Raw genomic sequence first — 26,377 nt, 5'->3', positions numbered from 1 at the left:
CATGAAGATCAGGTTTCTGAAATTCTGCGTTACGTTCATATTGATGAAAACAGAAAAGTAGAAATAAAGGAGACATTTCTGGGATTTTTTCAAGTCACCAAGAAAGATGCAGTCAGCCTGGTAAATAAAATTCAGGAAAAATTGGAAGAAGACAAAATTTCCATGAATGACTGTCGTGGTCAAGCATATGATAACGCAGCAGTTATGGCTGGAGTGAGAGGAGGTGTTCAACAAAAAATTCTTGAAGTTAACCCAAAAGCTGTGTTTGTGAACTGCGAGAACCACAGCCTCAATTTGTCCTGTGTCCATGCAAGTGAGGTGCAACCTGTTGTTGTTACATTTTTTGGCATTCTAGAAAAACTCTACTTTTTTTTCTTCATCTACTTCTCGTTGGGAAGTGTTAAAATCATTTGTCACTCGGACTGTGAAAAGACAGTGTGACACAAGATGGAGTTCCAGCCATGATGCTGTGCAAGTAATCCACGAAGAGTGTGACAACGTTATTGCAAGCCTTCAACACCTGCTGGAAGGAGAATTTTCAAGGGAAACTAAATCTGATGCAGGATCGCTACTGAACTCTATTCAACAGTTCCCGTTTATAGCTTTATTAAATTTTTGGTACTCAGTTTTATCATCAGTGGATAAAGTCTCAAAACGTTTGCAGGATCCGAAAATGGGGTTCCATGAAGCTTCTTGTGATCTGAGAGGACTTATTCATATCTTGAATTTGAAGAATGACGAAATTATCCACAATGCAATAGATTTAGCCAATGAATATTGTCAAAATTGGGGAATACCAATTGCACGAACAAGGAGAAGAAGAATAATGCCTGGAGAGTCAGCAAGAGATAGTGGACTGACGGCACAAGAGGAAATGAATAGAGTAATGGTAGAGATTGTGAACAGATTAAAAACTGAAATTGAAGACCGCAGTGTCCGTCTTCAAAGACTCAGTGACCGATTTTCTTTTCTTCTGAACTTGAATTCAGGGGTGATTGAAGATGAACAAGAAAGAGAGAAATTAAAAAAGGAATGTTCAGACTTTGCAAATTATTATGACAATGATGTGGTTGCAATTCAGTTATATGACAAAATTATTGATTTTGTGATGCTCCTTTGAGCTGGAGGGAATAGAGTTCCCCCTGATCCTAAAGATGCTCTGGAGTCTTTACTGCAGTATGGGAGGGATGTCTTTCCGACGCTGTGTGTTTCATACAGATTACTGCTTACATTTTCAAAAAAGGTCATTTTCAAAACTGAAATTAATAAAAACATGTCTGAGGCCTTCTATGTCACAGGAGCGACTGACCAACCTGGCTTTAATAAGCATTGAAAAAGAATTTCTCACAGCTGATGTAAAAAGTGAAGTAGTTCAGGTGTTTTGTGACAGGAGGTATCATTTGGGGAAAAGAACTTAATAAATTTGATTGATTTATATTAAAATCGAATAAAGCGTTTATTTCATGTTTCATCTGTGTTTATATATTCAAAATGTTTTCCTTTCTCATAATATTTCTCAGTATATTAGGCCTTATACTTGAGTCCTAGGGGCATACAATCAAGATTTGCCCCGGGCATCACCAGACCTCTGCACGCCACTGACTGGGGCTGCTATTCTCTATAATATGCGCTGGGGCTGCTATTCTCTATAATATAGACTGGGGGCTGCTATTCTCTATAATTGTCACTGGGGGCTGCTATTCTCTATAATTGTCACTGGGGGCTGCTATTATCTATAAAATACACTCGGGGCTGCTATTCTCTGTAACATACAGTGGGGGCTGCTATTCTCTATAATTGTCACTGGGGCTGCTATTCTATTTAATATACACAGGGGGCTACTATTCTATTTAATATACACAGGGGCTGCTATTCTCTATAATATACACAAGGGGCTGCTATTCTCTATAATATACACAAGGGGCTGCTATTCTCTATAATTGTCACTGGGGCTGCTATTCTCTATAATATACACCGGGGGCGGCTATTCTCTATAATATCCACTAGGGCCTGCTATTCTCTATAATATACACGAGGGGCTGTTATTCTCTATAATATGCAGTGGGGCTGATATTCTCTATTAATATACTCAGGGGGTTGCTGTCCTGTATAATATACACTAGGGGCCGGTATTCTCTATAATATACACCAGGGGTTGCTATTCTCTATAATTTTGGTAAGAAGTCAAACAACACCAGGTTCAAGTCCAACAGGTTTGTTTTGAATCACTAGCTTTTGGAGCACTGCTCCTTCCTCAGGTGGACCTCTATTATTTGGATGTTCTGGATTCTCCCTCAGTGTACCCAAATCGGTGCCAGAATGTGGTGACTCGGGGATTTTTCCTGTTATGTCATTGCAGTGTTAATGTAAGCCTCCTTGTGACCATAAAGATTATTAATGTAAACGGGGACTTCTATTCTCTATAATATACACTTGGTGCTGTTATTCTCTATTATATACACTAGGGACAGCTATTCTCGATAACATACACTGGGGGCTGCTATTCTCTATAACATACACTAGGGGCTGCTATTCTCTATATTATACACTAGGGGCTGTTATTCTCTATAATATACACTAGGGACAGCTATTCTCGATAACATACACTGGGGGCTGCTATTCTCTATAACATACACTAGGGGCTGCTATTCTCTATATTATACACTAGGGGCTGTTATTCTCCATAACATACACTAGGGGCTGCTATTCTCTGTAATAGCTTTCTCTCTCTCTTGTGAAGTTGCACTAGTGGGGCACTTCCGGGTAACATTTCACCATCACAGGAGAGAGACTCACACAGGCGTAGGTAGCAGTCAAGGTAACTGGTGTGGCATAAGGACAACCTCACTGGTTAGGTATAAACAGTGAGACTTTCCCCCCTCTCTCTTGCGAAGCTGTCCCAGTGCAACACTTCCGGGTCGTGGTTTTAACACCTGCAGGAGAGAGACACCCACAGTTATCTGTGACACCCAATACCAGCCTGTTGTGGAGTAAAGGAAACCCTTTTCGTTACAAAAGCATCTGCAAGAAGTGAATGCTAAATGTTCAGAGCGTGAACAACCAATGAGCTTCACTCTGGAGTTTAAGTTCCAGCCCAATGTGTATTTCACAAACAAGGTGATTACTAAAGTATACCAGACAGATTGGCGACCTGACAAGCTTGAATTCTCATTCTTTGACGAACCAGACATAATGGGGTACACAGGCTGTCAGATCAACTGGAGGGAGCACAAAGGTGAAACATTGAAAACAATTCAAACTAAACGGAAGCACAAAGGGCTGGCAGAACAGTTACGAAAACCGAACCCAATGAATCGTTCGTTAATTTCTTCAGTCCTCCTGAAGTTCCACAGAGTGGAATGTTAAATAAGAGAACGACAGCAAAACTCGGGACTGACTTCCATCGGAAGATGAGTGGGAGGAATTGATGACCATCTCGCTGTGCAGCTTGACGTATCACACACATATACTCGAGCAGGACCAGGAAAACCCAACGTCTGAATCGTCAGGGCCAGAGAGTGTTTGCATCATCATTTCTAGTGATTAGAAGTCAGTGAGCATTGGTTTAGTGAGCCAAGAAGGGGCAGCATCTGTAGCCGTGGCCACCACCCAGGCACCAGAGAGCAAGGCGCTCCAACACCCAGCTGAGGGTGCAGAATTGGGCGTGGTCACACAACCCCGTGATGACACGTCGGCCCATGCACAGGGTGCACACCATCACTGAACCAGGAGTTGCCACATCCAAGCATAAAAAGAAAAGAATTTGCAACCAAGCTGTTAAAACAAGAAGGAGATGAATGGGAAAGTTGGCACATCCCACTGGCAAAAACAAAAGAGAAGAAAGCAATAGGGTGACTGACAAGCCAGAGACAGAAAAGACAAAAAACGCACCACGAAGCGGTAAACACCACCATTGGGAGGCATGAACATAGAAGAAGCTGGTTACACACGTGTGGCAATTTTGGATGCATGCCTTTCAAAGGCACAGAGTAAAGAGGATAGGAAGCAAGAGACTGGCACGCAACCCAGTCTTCGAAAAGGCTGGCAATAGCCCAAGTGATCCCAGGGATAATCCCGCCGGGGAGGCACAATGACCTGTGCGAAAGGGACGGACACTGGACAGGCATATCATGTCCATGGACACCATAGTTAAATCCATTAAATTGTTTATGCATATTTCTAATGTATAAAGTAAAGATAGTAATCATGTTTGTAATGTGGTTCAGGTGCCTGGACCGTTTTGGAGGGGCTATCTAGTATGATGCTAGGAGGATCGCCCGCACCGTGGTGGACTGCTGCGTCCTCTACAGCATCTCGCAGCCGAGGGGCGACATGCTGGAGGAGGAGGGTGAACACCAGGCCTTGTCTGACGAGGAAGATGCTGGAGATGGGTAGGTTGGGTAAGACATGGGGCCCAGGTAGGCACTGGAGGCCCCATGACGTGTGTGCCAGGGCCAATGCCCATTGGACGCTCTGATCGTCTCCAGGTTCACCGACTGGGGAGGAGGAAACTGGTCAGGGCACGGACTCCGCATCCGCCCCCCTCCCCTCATCCACCCCCGCCCGCACACCAGCAGCCCCCTTCGTGACACATACCTGCCGTACGACATGTTGCGGGCACTGGGTTGGCAGTGACAGCGGGTCTGGCCCATGGGATGGAGGATGATAACAACCCACCATGCGATGGGCTCTGGTGCTCCACATCGTTCGACAACGTGTGTGTGGGGGGGGGGGGGGGGGGGGGGGGGGGGGCACCCCTCCACGGCGGCTGATATGGGTGCCAGTATGTAGTGCAGTTTGGCGGTTTGGCCGCCCTCCGGATGGCGGGGGGGGGGGGGGTAGTGGGGTATAGGTGTGTGGGAAGCAGGTTAGTGCCAGGGGTACAGTGCTGGCTCCTCACCCTAGCCGCCCAGAGTTTTACGGCATGGCTGGCCAGACTGAACAGCGCTCACCGCCTCTGCCACCTGCTCACAGGCACGGATGGCAGCCTCCTTCCTGGGCCAGGGTAGAGGGTCAATCGCCTCTCCTCCAGCAGGGTCTCCCACTGCCATTGTGTTGGGGAGTGCAGTGTGTATATTCGGCTGCAGCTGGTCAGCTTCCTGGCTGTCAATCATCAGTCTGAGGAACCCCGCACCCTCTCTGATTAGAATCGATTGTGTTCCACGTGGCGCCGGCGCTAGCCCCCGAATCAGTTCAGGTGCGGCATCAGTTTGGCTGTCGTGGAACTCCACGAATCCTCCGCCGGCGTCAACACCTAGCCTCAGGAACAGAGAGTCCAGCAGTCTGTCTCTCCCGTAAGCCTGCTGCCTGTGAGTGCTGTAGTTTCTAATCTCCAAGGACCCTGAATCAATGACTCTGCTCGGAAGACCATTACCAGCTGTAAACCACAGACTTTAATCAACTAGCGCGCTGTGAGGCATGTGTGCTAAAATACCACCATCAGAAGCAAAGACCCTTACCTTTTGACCCCTTCCCCACCCACCCCCCACCATCCGCTGCCCACCTTTTGGCTGCCTTGTGTGTGTGACGAGGGGGTGGGACAGTTAAAGATGGCAGTAGATTGGCTTATTGTTACTCAGTTGTATTTAGCATATTGTATTCAGCATATTTCATCATTATTCTTGTTATGAATAAACTTTATTATGTTTCGACTAACAAACCTGGTGACTGTAATTATTGGGCAACCAAGAACCAAAGATCTGAGGAATTTTTATAAGAATTATTGGTTAATTCACCTGTGCTGTGACTGTGGGACACGAAGCTGGAATTGATCATGCACTAGCCTAGGGTGGAGTAACAGGGGTTCCTATTCCGCTATCTGAACAAACGTCCAGCCCTCCCCATCTCTGATACCTCCTCCAACACCAATAATCCTTTCCTATCTCTTTAACCTCCTCCAGCACCTATAACCCTTCCCTATCTCTTGTCATAATATACCCCAGTGTATCATGGCGCAGACACACACTGATGGACACACACAGGGACCAATCAACATGTACAAACACCGCAGCCAATCACCAGTTAGAATATACACACTATAAAGGCAGAGGGCACCACAGTTCCTGCTCATTCTGGGTGCTGCCTCTGAGTGTAACAAGAACTCATCCAGCCCAGCACAGACTCACAACACGTGCTGAGAGAATCAACTGGTTTGGACAAGGCTTCGGTCTCTAGTTTAAGTTAGCATCATTTAGACCCGTGTGTTAGTTAGTTAGAAGTAGTTAATAAAATTGAGTTGAACCTTCATCAGTCTTGGAAGTGTCTGTTCATCGCTCAAGTCTACACTCGCCAACACTTCATCTCTATCACCAACTCCAGCACCTGCAACCCTTCCATATCTCTGTAATATCCTCCAGCCCCTACAGTCCTCCCTATCTCTGTAACCTCCTCCAGCACATGCAACCATTTCCTATCTCTGTATCCTCCTCCAGCACCTATAATCCTTTCCTATCTCTGTATCCTCCTCCAGCACCTATAATCCTTCCGTAACTATTTAACCTCCTTGAGCACCTATAACCCATCACTACCTCTGTAACCTCCTCCAGCACCTATAACCCTTCACTATCTCTGTATCCTCCTCCAGCACCTATAACCCTTCCCTATCTCTGTATCCTCCTCCAGCACCTATAACCCTTCCCTATCTATTTAACCTCCACGAGCACCAGTAACCCTTCCCTATCCTGTAACCTCCTCAAACACCTGTAACCCTTCCCTACCTCTGTAACCCCCTCAAACACCTATAACCCTTCCCTATCTCTGTAACCTCCTCAAACATCTGTAACACTCCCCCATCTCTGTAACCTCCTCAAACACCTATAACCCTTCCCTACCTCTGTAACCTCCTCAAACACCTATAACCCTTCCCTATCTCTGTAACCGCCTCAAACATCTGTAACCCTCCCCCATCTCTGTAACCTCCTCAAACACCTATAACCCTTCCCTCTCTCTGTAACCTCCTCAAACACCTATAACCCTTCCCTATCTCTGTAACCTCCACAAACAGCTTTAACCCTTCACTATCTCTGTAACCTCCTTGAGCACCTGTAACCCTTCACAATCTCTGTAATCTCCTCAAACACCTATAACCCTTCACTATCTCTGTAACCTCCTCAAACACATACAACCCTTCACTATCTCTGTAACCCCCTCCAGCACGTCTAACCCCTCCCTATCTCTGTAACCTCCTCCAGCCCCTCCAACCTTCCCTATCCCCGTAAACTGCTCCAGTCCCTACACCACTCACTATCTGTGTAATCTCCTCCAAATCCTACAAACCTACCCATACCAGCCTCCCCGGACAGGCGCCGGAATGTGGCGACTAGGGGCTTTTCACAGTAACATCATTGAAGCCTACTCGTGACAATAAGCGATTTTCATTTCATTTCATTTCATCTCTGTAACCAGGTTCAGCCCCTACATCTCTCCATATCCCAGTAACGTGCTCCAGATCCTACAACCCACTATCTCTGTAACCTCCTCCAGCCCCTACAGCCCTCCCTATGTCTGTAACCAACTCCAGCACCCACACCCCTCCCTATCTCTTTAACCTCCTCCAGCCCCTACAACCATCCCTATCTCTGTAACCTCCTCCAGCCCCTACACCCCTCCCCATCTCTGTAACCTCCTCCAGCCCCTACAACACTCCCTATCTCTATAACCTCCTCCAGTACCACTCCGCTCACTATCTCTGTAACGTCCTCCAGCCCCTACAGCCCTCCCTATCTCTGTAACCTCCTCCAGCCCCTACAACACTCCCTACCTCTATAACCTCCTCCAGCCCCCACACCGTTCACTATCTCTGTAACCTCCTCCAGCCCCCACACCGCTCACTATCTCTGTAACCTCCTCTAACACCTATAACCCTTCCCTATCTCTGTAACCTCCTCAAACACCTGTAACCCTTCCCTATCTCTGTAACCTCCTCAAACACCTGTAACCCTCCCCTATCTCTGCAACCTCGTCAAACACCTATAACCCTTCCCTATCTCTAGTATCCTCCTCCAGCACCTGTAACCCTTCACTATCTCTGTAACCTCCTCCAGCACCTATACCCTTCACTATCTCTGTAACCTCCTCAAACACCTTTAACCCTTCCCTATCGCTGTAACCTCCTCAAACACCTATAACCCTTCCCTATCTTTAGTATCCTCCTCCAGCACATTCAACCCTTCCATATCTCTGTAACCACCTCAAACACCTGTAACCTTTCCCTATCTCTGTAATCAACTCAAACATCTACAACCCTTCCCTATCCCTGTAATCAACTCAAACACCTATAACCCTTCCCTATCTCTGTAACCTCCTTGAGCCCCTATATCCCTTCACTATCTCTGTAACCTCTTCCAGCAGCTATAACCCTTTACTATCTCGGTAACCTCCTCAAACACCTATAACCCTTCCCTGTCTCTGTAACCTCCTCCAGCCCCTCCAACATTCGCTATCCCAGTAAACTGCACCAGTCCCTAAACCACTCACTATCTGTGTAATCTACACCAACTCCTACAAACTTCCCTATCTCTGTAACCAGGTTCAGCCCCTACATCTCTCCATATCCCAGTAACGTGCTCCAGATCCTACAACCCCCTATCTCTGTATCCCCCTCCAGCCCCCACACCGCTCCCTATCTCTGTAACCTCCTCCAGCCCCTACAGCCGTCCCTATCTCTGTAACCTCCTCCAACCCCTACAGCCGTCCCTATCACTGTAACCACCTCCAGCACCCACACCGCTCACTATCCCTTTAACCTCCTCCAGCCGCTACAGCCCTCCCTATCTCTGTAACCTCCTCCAGCCCCACTCCGCTCACTATCTCTGTAACCTCCTCCAGCCCCCACACCGCTCACTATCTCTGTAACCTCCTCAAACACCTACAACCCTTCCCTATCTCAGTAACCTCCTCGAGCACCTATAACCCTTCCCTATCTCTGTAACCTCCTCCTGCGCCTATAGCCCTTCACTATATCTGTAACCTCCTCAAACACCTATAATCCTTCCCGATCTCTTTAACCTCCTCCAGCACCTATAACCCTTCACTATCTCTGTAACCTCCTCGAGCACCTATAACCCTTCACTATCTCTGTAACCTCCTCCAGTAACTATAACCCTTCACTATCTCTGTAACCTCCACCAGCACCTATAACCCTTCCCTACCTCTGTAACCTCCTCCAGCCCCTCCAACCTTCCCTATCCCCGTAAACTGCTCCAGTTCCTACACCACTCACTATCTGTGCAATCTCCTCCAACTCCTACAAACCTCCCTATCTCTGTAACCAGGTTCAACCCGACCAGGTTCAGCCCCAACGTGGGGCAGCACGGTAGCATTGTGGATAGCACAATGGCTTCACAGCTCCAGGGTCCCAGGTTCGATTCCCGGCTTGGGTCACTGTCTGTGTGGAGTTTGCACATCCTCCCCGTGTGTGCGTAGGTTTCCTCCGGGTGCTCCGGTTTCCTCCCACAGTCCAAAGATGTGCAGGTTAGGTGGATTGGCCGTGCTAAATTGCCCTTAGTGTTGGGTGGGGTTACTGGGTTATGGGGATGGGGTGGAGGTGTTAACCTTGGGTAGGGTGCTCTTTCCAGGAGCCGGTGCAGACTCAATGGGCCGAATGGCCTCCTTCTGCACTGTAAAATTCTATGATAAAAAAAAATCTCTCCATATCCCAGTAACGTGCTCCAGATCCTACAACCCCCTATCTCTGTAGCCCCTTCCAGCCACCACACTGCTCCCTATCTCTGTAACCTCCTCCAGCCCCCACACCGCTCACTATCCCTTTAACCTCCTCCAGCCCCTACAGCCCTCTCTGTCTCTGTAACCTCCTCCAGCCCCTGCAACACTCCCTCTCTCTGTAACCTCCTCCAGCCCCCACTCCGCTCACTATCTCTGTAACCTCTTCCAGCACCCACACCGCTCCCTATCTCTGCAACCTCCTCCAGCACCCACACCTCTCACTATCCCTTTCACCTCCTCCAGCCCCTACAGCCCTCTCTATCTCTGTAACCTCCTCCAGCCCCTACAACACTCCCTATCTCTGTAACCTCCTCCAGCCCCCACTCCACTCACTATCTCTCTAACCTCCTCCAGCCCCCACACCGCTCACTATCTCTGTAACCGCCTCAAACACCTATAACCTTTCCCTATCCTGTAACCTCCACAAACACCTGAAACCCTTCCCAAACTCTGTAACATCCTCAAACACCTATAACCCATCCCTATCTTAGTATCCTCCTCCAGCACCTGTAACCCTTTACTATCTCTGTAACCTCCTCAAACACCTGTAGCCCTTCCCTATCTCTGTAACCTCTTCAACAACCAGTAACCCTCCCCTAGCTCTGTAACCTCTTCAAACACCTATAACCCTTCCCTATCTCTGTAACCTACTCAAACGCCTATAACCCTTCCCTATCTCTGTAACCTCCTCAAACACCTATAACCCTTCCCTATCTTAGTAACCTCCCCAAGCACCTACAACCCTTCACTATCTCTGTAACCTCCTTGAGCACCTATAACCCTTCCCTATCTCTGTAACCTCCCCAAGCAACTACAACCCTTCACTATCTCTGTAACCTCCACAAGCACCTATAACCCTTCACTATCTCTGTAACCTCCTCCAGCACCTATAACCTTTCACTATCATTGAAACCTCCTAGAGCACCTATAACCCTTCCCTTTCTCTGTACCCTCCCCAAACAGCTATAACCCTTCACTATCTCTGTAACCTCCTTGAGCACCTATAACCCTTCACTATCTCTGTAACCTCCCCAAGCACCTACAACACTCCCTATCTCTGTAACCTCCTCCAGCCCCCACTCCGCTCACTATCTCTGTAACCTCCTCCAGCCCCCACACCGCTCACTATCTCTGTAACCTCCTCCAGTCCCCACACCGCTCACTATCTCTGTAACCTCCTCAAACATCTATAACCCTTTCCTACCCTGTAACCTCCTCAAACACCTGTAACCCTTCCCTATCTCTGTAACCTTCTCAAACACCTATACCCCTTCCCTATCTTAGTATCCTCCTCCAGCACCTGTAACCCTTCACTATCTCTGTAACCTCCTCAAACACCTAAAACCCTTCCCATTCTCTGTAACCTCCTCAAACACCTGTAACCCTTCCCTATCTCTGTAACCTCTTCACACACCTGTAACCCTCCCCTATCTCTGCAACCACCTCAAACACCGATAACCCTTCCCTATCTCTGTAACCTCCTCAAACACCTGTAACCCTTCCCTACCTCTGTAACCTCCCCAAACAGCCATAACCCGTCACTATCTCTGTAACCTCCTCAAACACCTATAACCCTTCCCTATCTTTGTACCCCCCTCCAGCACCTATAACCCTTCACTATCTCTGTAACATCCTCAAACACCTATAACCCTTCCCTATCTCTGTACCCCCCTCCAGCACCTATAACCGTTCCCTATCTCTGTAACCTCCTTGAGCACCTATAACCATTCACTATCTCTGTAACCTCCCCAAGCACCTACAACACTCCCTATCTCTGTAACCTCCTCAAACACCTACAACCCTTCACTATCTCTGTAACCTCCTCCAGCACCTATAAACCTTCACTATCCCTGTAACCTCCTCCAGCACCTATAACCCTTCACTATCTCTGTAACCTCCTCCAGCACCTATAACCTTTCACTATCTCTGAAACCTCCTCGACCACCTATAACCCTTCCCTTTCTCTGTACCCTCCCCAAGCACCTACAACACTCCCTATCTCTGTAACCTCCTCCAGCCCCCAGTCCACTCACAATCTCTGTAAACTCCTACAACCCCCACACCGCTCACTTTCTCCTTAACCTCCTCCAGTCCCCACACCGCTATCTCTGTAACCTCCTCAAACACCTAAAACCCTTCCCTATCTCTGTAACCTCCTCAAACACCTGTAACCCTTCCCTATCTATGTAACCTCTTCACACACCTGTAACCCTCCCCTATCTCTGCAACCTCCTCAAACACCTATAACCCTTCCCTATCTCTGTAACCTCCTGAAACACCTACACCCCTTCACTATCTCTGTAACCTCCTCCAGCACCTATAACCCTTCACTATCTCTGTAACCTCCTCGAGAACCTATAACCCTTCCCTATTTCTGTAATCTCCTCGAGCACCTGTAACCCTTCACTATCTCTGTAACCTCCTTGAGCACCTGTAACCCTTCACTATCTCTGTAACCTCCTCGAGCACCTATAACCCTTCACTATCTCTGTAACCTCCCCAAACAGCTATAACCCTTCCCTATCTCTGTAACCTCCTTGAGCACCTATAACCCTTCACTATCTCTGTAACCTCCCTAAGCACCTATAACCCTTCCCTCTCTCTGTAACCTCCTCGAGCACCTATAACCCTTCCCTATCTCAGTAACCTCCTCGAGCACTTATAACCCTTCCCTATCTCTGTAACCTCCTCCAGCACCTATAACCCTTCACTATCTCTGTAACCTCCCCAAACAGCTATAACCCTTCCCTATCTCTGTAACCTCCTTGAGCACCTATAACCCTTCACTATCTCTGTAATCTCCTTCAGCACCTATAACCCTTCCCTATCTCTGTAACCTCCCCAAACAGCCATAACCCGTCACTATCTCTGTAACCTCCACAAACACCTGTCATCCTTCCGTATCTCTGTAACCTCCTCAATCACCTGTAACCCTTCACTATCTCTGTAACCTCCTCCAGCACCGATTACCCTTCCCTATCTCTGTAACCTCCCCAAACAGCCATAACCCGTCACTATCTCTGTAACCTCCTCAAACACCTATAACCCTTCCCTATCTTTGTAACCTCCTCCTGCACCTATACCCCTTCACTATCTCTGTAACCTCCTCAAACATCTATAACCCGTCCCTATCTCTGTAACCTCCTTGAGCACCTATAACCCTTCACTATCTCTGTAACCTCCTCCAGCACCTATAACCCTTCACTACCTGTATCTCTGTAACCTCCCCAAACAGCTATAACCGTTCCCTATCTCTGTAACCTCCTTGAGCACCTATAACCATTCACTATCTCTGTAACCTCCTCCAGCACCTATAAACCTTCACTATCCCTGTAACCCCCTCCAGCACCTATAACCCTTCACTATCTCTGTAACCTCCTCCAGCACCTATAACCTTTCACTATCTCTGAAACCTCCTCGACCACCTATAACCCTTCCCTTTCTCTGTACCCTCCCCAAGCACCTACAACACTCCCTATCTCTGTAACCTCCTCCAGCCCCCACTCCGCTCACTATCTCTGTAAACTCCTCCAGCCTCCACACCGCTCACTATCTCCTTAACCTCCTCCAGTCCCCACACCGCTATCTCTGTAACCTCCTCAAACACCTAAAACCCTTCCCTATCTCTGTAACCTCCTCAAACACCTGTAACCCTTCCCTATCTATGTAACCTCTTCACACACCTGTAACCCTCCCCTATCTCTGCAACCTCCTCAAACACCTATAACCCTTCCCTATCTCTGTAACCTCCTGAAACACCTACACCCCTTCACTATCTCTGTAACCTCCTCCAGCACCTATAACCCTTCACTATCTCTGTAACCTCCTCGAGAACCTATAACCCTTCCCTATCTCTGTAATCTCCTCGAGCACCTGTAACCCTTCACTATCTCTGTAACCTCCTCGAGCACCTATAACCCTTCCCTATCTCTATCCCTAAGCACCTATAACCCTTCCCTCTCTCTGTAACCTCCTCGAGCACCTATAACCCTTCCCTATCTCAGTAACCTCCTCGAGCACCTATAACCCTTCACTATCTCTGTAACCTCCTCCAGTACCTATAACCCTTCACTATCTCTGTAACCTCCCCAAACAGCTATAACCCTTCCCTATCTCTGTAACCTCCTTGAGCACCTAAAACCCTTCACTATCTCTGTAACCTCCTCCAGCACCTATAACCCTTCACTATCTCTGTAACCTCCCCAAACAGCTATAACCCTTCCCTATCTCTGTAATCTCCTCGAGCACCTGTAACTCTTCACTATCTCTGTAACCTCCTCGAGCACCTATAACCCTTCACTATCTCTGTAACCTCCCCAAACAGCTATAACCCTTCCCTATCTCTGTAATCTCCTCGAGCACCTGTAACCCTTCACTATCTCTGTAACCTCCTCGAGCACCTAAACCCTTCTATCTCTGTAACCTCCTTGCACACCTATAACCCTTCACTATCTCTGTAACCTCCCCAAACAGCTATAACCCTTCCCTATCTCTGTAACCTCCTTGAGCACCTATAACCCTTCACTATCTCTGTAACCTCCCCAAACAGCCATAACCCGTCACTATCTCTGTAACCTCCACAAACACCTGTCATCCTTCCGTATCTCTGTAACCTCCTCAATCACCTGTAACCCTTCACTATCTCTGTAACCTCCTCCAGCACCGATTACCCTTCCCTATCTCTGTAACCTCCCCAAACAGCCATAACCCGTCACTATCTCTGTAACCTCCTCAAACACCTATAACCCTTCCCTATCTTTGTAACCTCCTCCTGCACCTATACCCCTTCACTATCTCTGTAACCTCCTCAAACACCTATAACCCGTCCCTATCTCTGTAACCTCCTTGAGCACCTATAACCCTTCACTATCTCTGTAACCTCCTCCAGCACCTAAAACCCTTCACCATCTCTGTAACCTCCTCCAGCACCTGTAACCTTTCACTATCTCTGAAACCTCCTTGAGCACCTATAACCCTTCCCTTTCTCTGTACCCTCCCCAAACAGCTATAACCCTTCACTACCTCTGTAACCTCCTTGCACACCTATAACCCTTCACTATCTCTGTAACCTCCCCAAGCACCTACAACCCTTCCCTATCTCTGTAACCTCCTCAAACACCTGTAACCCTTCCCTACCTCTGTAACCTCCTTGAGCACCTATAACCCTTCACTATCTCTGTAATCTCCTCGAGCACCTGTAACCCTTCACTATCTCTGTAACCTCCTCGAGCACCTATAACCCTTCCCTCTTTCTGTAACCTCCTCGAGCACATATAACCCTTCCCTATCTCTGTAATCTCCTCGAGCACCTGTAACCCTTCACTATCTCTGTAACCTCCTCGAGCACCTATAACCCTTCCCTATCTCTGTAACCTCCTCGAGCACCTAAACCCTTCTATCTCTGTAACCTCCCCAAACAGCTATAACCCTTCCCTATCTCTGTAACCTCCTTGAGCACCTATAACCCTTCACTATCTCTGTAACCTCCCAAGCACCTACAACACTCCCTTTCTCTGTAACCTCCTCAAACACCTATAACCCTTCACTATCTCTGTAACCTCCTCCAGCACCTATAACCCTTCCCTCTCTCTGTAACCTCCTCCTGCACCTATAACCCTTCACTATCTCAGTAACCTCCTCGAGCACCTGTAACCTGGAGATTGAAACTTGGTAATTTGGTGCAGTGAGGTAATTCGGTGCAGAGTGTGAGGAGGTGCTCTTTAACCCTGGTAAGTGACTGGTAAGTAGTCTCTCTTTTTCTTTTCATTGTCTAATTTATTTATTTTTATTTTGAAATTGTAGTTGTTTAAATTTACCAAGGGTTTAAGACATGGCAGGAGATCCCAGACCCGTGTCATGCTCCTCGTGTGCGATGTGGGAGCTCAGGGACACGTCCACTGTCCCTGGCTCCTTCACGTGCAAGAAGTGTGTTCAGTTGCAGCTCTTGTTAGACCGCTTGACGGCTCTGGAGCTGCGGATGGACTCACTTTGGAGCATCCGCGATGCTGAGGAGGTCGTGGATAGCACGTTTAGCGAGTTGGTCACACCGCAGGTGAAGGTTACTGAGGGAGATAGAAAATGGGTGACCAAAAGAAAGAGCAAGAGTAGGAAGGCAGTGCAGGTGTCCCCTGCGGTCATCTCCCTGCAAAACAGATATACCGCTTTGGATACTGTTGAGGGAGATGGCTCACCAGGGGAAGGCAGCAGCAGCCAGGTTCATGGCACCGTGGCTGGCTCTGCTGCACAGCAGGGCAGGAAGAAAAATGGCAGGGCTATAGTGATAGGGGACTCGATCGTAAGGGGAATAGACAGGCGGTTCTGTGGACGCAATCGAGACTCCAGGATGGTATGTTGCCTCCCTGGTGCAAGGGTCAAGGATGTCTCGGAGCGGCTGCAGGACCTTCTTGGGGGGGAGGGTGAACAGCCAGCTGTCGTGGTGCACATAGGCACCAACGATATAGGTAAAAAATGGGATGAGGTCCTACAAGCGGAATTCAGGGAGTTAGGAGTTAAACTAAAAAGTAGGACCTCAAAGGTAGTAATCTCAGGATTGCTACCAGTGCCACGAGCTAGTCAGAGTAGGAATGTCAGGATAGATAGGATGAATGTGTGGCTCGAGAGATGGTGCAAGAGGGAGGGATTCAAATTCCTGGGGCATTGGGACCGGTTCTGGGGGAGGTGGGACCAGTACAAACCGGATGGTCTGCACTTGGGCAGGACTGGAACCGATGTCCTAGGGGGGGTGTTTTCTAGAGCTGTTGGGGAGGGTTTAAACTAATGTGGCAGGGGGATGGGAACCAATGCAGGAAGTTGGAAGGTAGTAAAACAGGGACAGAAACAAAAGGAAGTAAGGGGAAAAGTGCAAGGCAGAGAAGACATAGTCAGAAATCCATAAGGGCGACAGTACAAGGTACAGTGACTGAGGGGAGCACAGTGAATAGGCCCAGTAATAACAAAAGGAATAAAACTGGAGATGTTAAGATTCAAAACAGAGGTAAAAAAACCAACATAAGTGCACTTTACCTGAATGCTCGTAGTATTCGGAATAAAGTAAATGAGTTGGTGGCACAAATCATCGTGAATGACTATGATTTAGTGGCCATTACTGAAACATGGTTAAAGGATGGTCACGACTGGGAGTTAAATATCCGAGGGTATCAAACTATTCGGAAGGACAGAGTGGATGGTAAGGGAGGTGGTGTTGCTCTGTTATTTAAGGATGACATCTGGGCAATAGTAAGGGATGACATCGGTGCTATGGAGGATAAGGTTGAATCCATTTGGGTGGAAATCAGGAATAGTAAGGCGCAAAAGTCACTGATAGGAGTAGTCTATCGGCCACCAAATAGTAACGAGATGGTGGGGCAGGCAATAAACAAAGAAATAACTGATGCATGTAGAATTGGTACAGCAGTTATCATGGGGGATTTTAATCTACATGTCGATTGGTTTAACCAGGTCGGTCAAGGCAACCGTGAGGAGGAGTTTATAGAATGTATCCGCGATAGTTTCCTAGAACAGTATGTAATGGAACCTACGAGGGAACAAGCGGTCCTAGATCTTGTCCTGTGTAATGAGACAGGATTGATTCATGATCTCATAGTTAGGGATCCTCTCGGAAGGAGCGATCACAATATGGTGGAATTTAAAATACAGATGGAGGGTGAGAAAGTAAAATCAAATACTAGTGTTTTGTGTTTAAACAAAGGAGACTACAAGGGGATGAGAGAAGAACTAGCTAAGGTAGACTGGGAGCTAAGACTTTATGGTAGAACAGTTGAGGAACAGTGGAGAACCTTCCAAGTGATTTTTCACAGTGCTCAGCAAAGGTTTATACCAACAAAAAGGAAGGACGGAAGAAAGAGGGAAAATCGACCGTGGATATCTAAGGAAATAAGGGAGAGTATCAAATTGAAGGAAAAACATATAAAGTGGCAAAGATTGCTGGGAGATTAGAAGACTGGGAAATCTTTAGGGGGCAACAGAAAGCTACTAAAAAAGCTATAAAGAAGAGTAAGATAGAGTATGAGAGTAAACTTGCTCAGAATATAAAAACAGACAGTAAAAGTTTTTACAAATATATAAGACAAAAAAGAGTGGCTAAGGTAAATATTGGTCCTTTGGAGGATGAGAAGGGAGTTTTAATAATGGGAAATGAGGAAATGGCTGAGGAACTGAACAGGTTTTTTGGGTCGGTCTTCACAGTGGAAGACACAAATAACATGCCAGCGACTGATAGAAATGAGGCTATGACAGGTGAGGACCTTGAGAGGATTGTTATCACTAAGGAGGGAGTGATGGGCAAGCTAATGGGGCTAAAGGTAGACAAGTCTCCTGGCCCTGATGGAATGCATCCCAGAGTGCTAAAAGAGATGGCTAGGGAAATTGCAGATGCACTAGTGATAATTTACCGAAATTCACTAGACTCTGGGGTGGTCCCGGTGGATTGGAAATTAGCAAACGTGACGCCACTGTTTAAAAAAGGAGGTAGGCAGAAAGCAGGAAATTATAGGCCAGTGAGCTTAACTTCGGTAATAGGGAAGATGCTGGAATCTATCATCAAGGAAGAAATAGCGAGGCATCTGGATAGAAATTGTCCCATTGGGCGGACGCAGCATGGGTTCGTAAAAGGCAGGTCATGCCTAACTAATTTAGTGGAATTTTTTGAGGACATTACCAGTGCAGTAGATAACGGGGAGCCGATGGATGTGGTATATCTGGATTTCCAGAAAGCCTTTGGCAAGGTGCCACACAAAAGGTTGCTGCATAAGATAAAGATGCATGGCATTAAGGGTAAAGTAGTAGCATGGATAGAGGATTGGTTAATTAATAGAAAGCAAAGAGTTGGGATAAATGGGTGTTTCTCTGGTTGGCAATCAGTAGCTAGTGGTGTCCCTCAGGGATCCGTGTTGGGCCCACAATTGTTCACAATTTACATAGATGATTTGGAGTTGGGGACCAAGGGCAATGTGTCCAAGTTTGCAGATGACACTAAGATGAATGGTAAAGCGAAAAGTGCAGAGGATACTGGAAGTCTGCAGAGGGATTTGGATAGGTTAAGTGAATGGGCTCGGGTCTGACAGATGGAATACAATGTTGACAAATGTGAGGTTATCCATTTTGGTAGGAATAACAGCAAACGGGATTATTATTTAAACGATAAAATATTAAAGCATGCCGCTGTTCAGAGAGACTTGGGTGTGCTAGTGCATGAGTCACATAAGGTTGGTTTACAAGTGCAACAGGTGATTAAGAAGGCAAATGGAATTTTGTCCTTCATTGCTAGAGGGATGGAGTTTAAGACTAGGGAGGTTATGTTGCAATTGTATAAGGTGTTAGTGCGGCCACACCTGGAGTATTGTGTTCAGTTTTGGTCTCCTTACTTGAGAAAGGACGTACTGGCGCTGGAGGGTGTGCAGAGGAGATTCACTAGGTTAATCCCAGAGCTGAAGGGATTGGATTATGAGGAGAGGTTGAGTAGACTGGGACTGTACACGTTGGAATTTAGAAGGATGAGGGGGGATCTTATAGAAACATTTAAAATTATGAAGGGAATAGATAGGATAGATGCGGGCAGGTTGTTTCCACTGGCGGGTGACAGCAGAACTAGGGGACATAGCCTCAAAATAAGGGGAAGTAGATTTAGGACTGAGTTTAGGAGCAACTTCTTCACCCAAAGGGTTGTGAATCCATGGAATTCCTTGCCCAGTGAAGCAGTTGAGGCTCCTTCATTACATGTTTTTAAGGTAAAGATAGATAGTTTTTTGAAGAATAAAGGGATTAAGGCTCGAGGGGCCAGATGGCCGACTCCTGCTCCTAGTTCTTATGTTCTTATGTTCTTATGTAACCCTTCACTATCTCTGTAACCTCCTCCAGCACCTATAACCCTTCACTATCCCTGTAACCTCCTCCAGCACCTATAACCCTTCACTATCTCTGTTACCTCCTCCAGCACCTATAACCTTTCACTATCTCTGAAACCTCCTCGAGCTCCTATAACCCTTCCCTTTCTCTGTACCCTCCCCAAGCACCTACAACACTCCCTATCTCTGTAACCTCCTCCAGCCCCCACTCCGCTCACTATCTCTGTAACCTCCTCCAGCCCCCACACCGCTCACTATCTCCTTAACCTCCTCCAGTCCCCACACCGCAATCTCTGTAACCTCCTCAAACACCTGTAACCCTTCCCTATCTCTGTAACCTGCTCAAACACCTATACCCCTTCCCTCTCTTAGTATCCTCCTCCAGCACGTGTAACCCTTCACTATCTCTGTAACCTCCTCAAACACCTAAAACCCTTCCCTATCTCTGTAACCTCCTCAAACACCTGTAACCCTTCCCTATCTCTGTAACCTCTTCACACACCTGTAACCCTCCCCTATCTCTGCAACCACCTCAAACACCGATAACCCTTCCCTATCTCTGTAACCTCCTCAAACACCTGTAACCCTTCCCTACCTCTGTAACCTCCCCAAACAGCCACAACCCGTCACTATCTCTGTAAACTCCTCAAACACCTATAGCCCTTCCCTATCTCTGTACCCCCCTCCAGCACCTATAACCCTTCACTATCTCTGTAACATCCTTGAGCACCTATAACCCTTCACTATCTCTGTAACCTCCTCCAGCACCTATAACCCTTCCCTCTCTCTGTAACCTCCTCGAGCACCTATAACCCTTCCCTATCTCAGTAACCTCCTCGAGCACCTATAACCCTTCACTATCTCTGTAACCTCCCCAAACAGCTATAACCCTTCCCTATCTCTGTAACCTCCTTGAGCACCTATAACCCTTCACTATCTCTGTAACCTCCTCAAACACCTATAGGGGCAGCACGGTAGCATAGTGGTTAGCATCAATGCTTCACAGCTCCAGTGTCCCAGGTTCGGTTCCCGGCTGGGTCACTGTCTGTGCGGAGTCTGCACGTCCTCCCCGTGTGTGTGTGGGTTTCCCCCGGGAGCTCCGGTTTCCTCCCACAGTCCAAAGATGTGCAGGTTAGGTGGATTGGCCATGCTAAATTGCCCGTAGTGTCCTAAAAAGTAAGGTTAAGGGGGAGTTGTTGTGTTACGGGTATAGGGTGGATACGTGAGTTTGAGTAGGGTGATCATTGCTCGGCACATCGAGGGCCGAAGGGCCTGTTCTGTGCTGTACTGTTCTATGTTCTATGTTCTAACCCTTCACTATCTCTGTAAGCTCCTTGAGCACCTATAACCTTTCACTATCTCTGTAACCTCCCCAAACATCTATAACCCTTCACTATCTCTTTAACCTCCTCAAACACCGACACCCCTTCACTATCTCTGTAACCTCCTCCAGCACCTATTACCCTTGTTGTAGGGAAAAATCCCTTGTGGCAGTGCATTCAAGAGGTCGAGTCTCAAGGCAAGGTTCAAAGCGTTTTTACTGTATAGTACAAGTACTGAAGTCCTTCAGGGAGACCCACGCAGCCAGCTCCTAACAATGGCTTGACCACGGCGTTCTCCCCGATATGCAGACGAGGTTCAATATTTATAGAGAGTACAAGCATTTGCAAGGTTTTGGCGGGCTTTTGCCGTTTTACATTTGAATAGTACCGATAAATGGTAGAGATACATGATTTCCCGGGTTTCCTGACTCTGACGTCAAAGTCTCGTCATCTGCTTGGTTTTAATAGGTGTTCCCTTGACTTACAATGGGGTCCCATTATCTCTATGCTGTACCTTGATTAGGTGTTGAGTGTGGTTCCTGGGTTAACCTGGGAATCTATTGTGTCAGCCTCCTGTTTGATAGGATTTGTGTCTGTGTGTAAAACTAATCTAATCAATATATTTAATCCTTAGGTTTCTTTTGCCTGCCTGGGTCATTTTGGTTTTACAACATTTCATTTTATAACATTTCATTTTATAAGTCTTAGTTTTAATCAAAATATATATATATCTGCCCCACTGTCAGGGTCTTGACTCGCAGATATCCCGATCTTCTGGCCATGGTGCCGTTTTAAGATGCAGCTTTGTGCTGTTACTAGGCAGATTATAGATTCTCCATTTCGTTCGAAAAAGGTTTCTCAGCTGTGCAAAAATGGGATTTAAACGAATGCCCATCCCTTTACATCATAAATGGTGCCAATCAGTCCAATAAATGAAGAATGCTTTGATGATGTAAATATTAATACGAATCCAATATAACTTTAAAAAATATCCTACTTCAGTCCCTCCTCTTGTCCAGGGGGTCCCATTCATGGCTGACCCCCCATGGACGATCTTCAGAGGTAAAGGGACCTGTATAGATGTCGTCATTGCTGTTGTTCCTCTTCCCCCATGGTGTGGTACAGTTCTTGCATCTGGATGCTGGCAGTGGGTAGCGTTCTTGATACAATATTTGTACATATGACTTTAATACAAGTTAGACCCAGGCAGAGTGTCAACAGGCTGGCTATTACTAAAATTACTCCTTTCATGATGTATGCTCCCCAAACTGTGTTAAACAACCACCCTAACCACCCATCAGTCCCTGTGAGTCCCTGTTTAAAACTATCCAATTGTTTTTGTATCCTGGACATGGCTGCTGTTATGTTTAGTGTCGCGTCGTGTACATATGTGATGCATTTTTCTTTGATGATGGTGCATACCCCTCCTTGTCTGGCTAACTGATAGTCTACCGCATATCTTGTTTGTTGTGTGTATAGTCTGAGTTCCGCGAGTTCTTGGTCAATTGCCCCTAGTGCTTGTAAGGTGCTGTTTCCTAGGATGGTCAGGCCGCATGTAAAGAAATTCCTATTCTTGGCGCTGACCACCCCTGCTGCGCCCCCTAGGGATAGTGTCCCCAGGAATCCGTATCCCAATGTGGATCCCAATGTGACAGGGGTCTGCCAGTCGGCGCAGAATTCTGCACTGATGGCCCTGGTCACTATGCGTTTTTGGACATGCCCTTCGCTTGGGCATGGAACCGTGAGGGGTTTGATTGTCCCCACGGCAAAGAACCTTGGAGGCCTGTCTGTGGCCGTCATACATACATTTGTAAACAAAAACACATAACCCTCTTTAACCCGATAACAAGCATTACCCCTGGGTCATCTGACCCCATGGTTCCATGTTGTGGAACCTTTCTTCCCCCGGGACTGCCCACTCGATTGTACCTCTTGGTGAGAATCAAATGGGTATGTCCACGAGGCTGAGCTTACGTGGGTGCCGTTGCACTTGCCACACATGAGCTGCCTACCCACGGTGACTGCAATGCATTTTTGTTGTTTGCAGTCACAAGTGAAGTGTCCTTCCTGGACCCGGCATTCCTGGAGGGCACAATGGGCCTCAGCTCACGAGTCATTTTTAGGGACAAAGGCATGCACGCACCCACATCCCTTGAAACATTGTGGGTAGTCCCCATGTGTCTCTACCCGTTGGGGTCCCATCCCCCCTGAAATTCCCGGCTCAGTGAGCTCTACACATCTCCCTTGTATCCCTTGTTTGAAATGTCCAAAATGTTCCTTGCAGGGCGCCCCCGATGTGTCAATAGTAAACAGGTCTTGTGGGAGCCACCCTGGTGTTGCGATAAATAGAGAGTTTACCGATCGCGCTCAAGGGTAACAAGCGGTCCTATTCCCATAGATCTGCTGGTGTGTCCTCAGGAATAGGTTTTCTTCCACAATTGGTGGTTCTGCTCCCCTAACCCTCATGTGTTGGAGCGATTTACAATGGTCATGGCTATCATTAAATGTATCTCTACTCCCATCTTGGTTTTTTCTTTTTACAATAGTTACGATATATACAGAAAATAAACAAACAGGTGATTAAATTAAAGGTTATTGGTTTTGATGTCTTGATCGTAGGTCTGGTCCTGGTCCCTATGAGATTTGAACAATGAAAACAGTACCTTTAGTTTACTTGTCTTTATACAGCTTCAATTGGGTCCAGTGTTTCCAGATCCCCTGTCCCCTTATATCTTTGCAGGCACAGGTGTCTCCGCTAATAATGACCTCGTAAGGTCCGTGCCATCTCGGGGCAAATCCTGGTTTTGCAGGAAGCATTTTTGTTAAGACCCGGCTCCCGGCTTTTGGGACCTCTGGTAATGTTTCTGAGTCCTCCTGTGTGTCAACCTGTGCCTGATTTGAAATTATGGACCGGCGCATCCCCTTTAATTGGGTGCTGAGGTCTCGGATGTACCGGCGGATCCAATCTTTTATCGGACCCACGTCTGTCCCACCTGTGATAATGTTTTTGGGTAAGTGCATTGCTCGCCCGGTCATCAGCTCGTATGGAGTCAAGCCGGTAGTTCGATTTGTTGTCGCTCTAACCCTCATCAGAACCGCAGGTAGGACTTCTGTCCAATTTCTACCTGAGGATTGCATTGCTTTTGCTACAGTTACTTTTAGAGTCCGATTCATCCTCTCCATCATCCCGGAACTTTGTGGGTGGTAGGGGATGTGAAATTTCTGTTTTATTCCCAATAATTGGCAAATATTCTTCATAATTTTTCCTGTAAAATGTGTTCCCTGGTCCAAATCAACCTGAGTTGGCATCCCCCATCGGGGAATAATTTTGGTTGCCAAGATCCTGGCTACCGTTGGAGCTGTACAATTGGTTGTGGGGAATGCTTCCACCCACCTGGTGAATTGGTCAACTATTACTAGGCAGTATGTTTTTCCGTGAGAGGGAGGCAATGGTCCTATAAAGTCCATTTGTATCTGTTCCCAGGGTCCCTTTGGTCTAGGTTGATATCCCATCTTTACTTTTATGGGTTTCCCTGGGTTGTGCTGTGCACATATAGTGCATCTACGGCAGTATATAGCCGCATCTCGTCCTAGTCCTCTCCACCACCACTCTCTCCCCAGGCTATGTATCATTGCATCCCTGTCTGTGTGGGAGAGTCCGTGGTGTAGTTCTAATAATGTGGTCTGGATGCATCCTGGTGCCAATACCCGGTTATCTTTTCTCCAAACCCCATCTGTCCCTTTAACTGCGCCCAACTCCTCCCATCTATCTCGTTCTTGTTGGGGAATGTCCCTGTGTAATTTCTGTATGTCAATTTCCTCCTGTTCTACCACTATCGCTGCAAGGGGCAGGCTTTTAATATCGCTATTCTCCAATGCTTCTTGTGCTGCTGTGTCTGCGGCTTGGTTTTCTTTGAAATGAATCCACCCCGGGGTGTCCTTCCCTGGTTCCCGCTGGTGGGCTTTTATTTTGATTACTGCAGCCTCTTTAGGCTATTCACTAGCTGCTAGCAGAGCCCTTATTCGCTGCTGGTGTTTAATGGGGGTACCTCCTGTGGTAATGAACCCCCTTCTCCCCCATGCTGACATGTAGTCATGGACCACCCCGAACGCGTATTGGCTGTCCGTGTATACGTTTACGGTTTTCCCTGCTGCTAACCTCAAAGCTTGTGCGAGGGCAACTAATTCTGCTACCTGAGCAGACTGACCCCCGTCGATCCGTCCCGATTCTAAGGTTTTCAGGTTCTGGTCTACTACTGCCCACCCTGTCCTTGGTGCTCCGGATACATATTTGCGGGACCCATCCACATAGAGGGTCTCATCTGCTGTTGGAAGGGGTTCGCCCCTAATCTTCCCTCCCTCGCTATCGTTGTCAATTTCTCCGCAGCTGTGCGCTCCCCCAATATTTAAAATCCCTGCCGCAGGGTTTTCTCCCGTGTCCCTAATGATGGTGACTGACTTGTTAGGTGGTAGGAGTGTGGCCTCCCACCTTGCCCTTCTAATATTTGAGACTGTTTTAAGTTTGCCCGTGTTTAGCATTTCTACCAGTGTGTGTCTTGTGTATAACACGATCTCTCCTGTCATGACAATGGGCTCGCTTACCCTCACAGCCCATGCTGCACAATCAAGGACGGCTATGCACCTGGGCATCCCGGTGACTACTGGTCCCTCAGCCGTTGAAAAATACCCTATGGGTCTCTTCCTATCCCCATGTGTCTGTGCCACTACGGCAGAATAGAAGCCGTCCTGGTTATCACAAAATATGTGGAACTCCTTGCTTCCATCTGGCAGTCCTAGCCCTGGGGCTGAAACTAACCTAGCTTTCAATTCTGTATATGCTGTCTCTTGCTCCTGTCCCCACTCTATACCTTCTAAGGCTGGCTTCCCTCCCTTCACTAGTCTCTGGATTCGTTCCGCGATCTTTGCGAAGTCAGGGATAAAACTTCCACTATAATTGAATAATCCTAAAACTTTCCGGACCCCTCTTACTGTGACTGGTCGCAGCATCTCTTTAATTGTGATTTTGCGATCTACGGGCATTTCTTTAATTCCCTGGGAAATTAGGTGTCCTAAGTACAGGACCTGAGGTTTTGCAATTTGTGCCTTATGTGGGCTGACTCTCAGCCCGGCATCCGCCAATCCTTTTAATACAGAATACAGGGCTGCTTTGTGCCCGTCTTCTGTTTTGAATGCTATTAACACATCGTCCACATACTGGAGGACCGTATTGTCCTCATGCAATTTCACCCTACTCAGGATATCGCTCATTGTTCTGTGAAATATGGCGGGGCTGTTGTGAAACCCCTGTGGGAGGCGAGTCTATGTATACTGTTTTTCTCCCACAGTGAAAGCAAATTTATCTTGGGATTCTGTGTCCAGTGGAAGGGACCAGAATCCATTTGCTATGTCCAATACCGTGAAAATTTTGTGGTCTTGTGCCAATCCGTTTAAAATAGTCGAGGGGTTTGC

At 47.3% G+C, this 26,377-nt stretch overlaps 1 protein-coding gene across 1 annotated transcript in view; it reads right to left on the bottom strand.

The window, feature by feature from the left end:
• Window positions 1-26,176, bottom strand: part of LOC119974244 (von Willebrand factor A domain-containing protein 7-like) — a 117,782-nt gene extending 91,606 nt beyond the window's left edge. Inside the window, exon 1 of the mRNA XM_038813013.1 lies at window positions 25,777-26,176. Within this exon, the coding sequence (XP_038668941.1) occupies window positions 25,777-26,176 (400 nt within the window). The remainder of the gene's footprint in view (window positions 1-25,776) is intronic.
• Between the last annotated feature and the right edge of the window lie 201 nt (window positions 26,177-26,377).

This window comes from Scyliorhinus canicula, chromosome 12 (assembly GCF_902713615.1).
Source record: "Scyliorhinus canicula chromosome 12, sScyCan1.1, whole genome shotgun sequence".
Classification (NCBI taxonomy): domain Eukaryota; kingdom Metazoa; phylum Chordata; class Chondrichthyes; order Carcharhiniformes; family Scyliorhinidae; genus Scyliorhinus; species Scyliorhinus canicula.
This window is presented reverse-complemented; position numbering and strand designations above follow the sequence as displayed.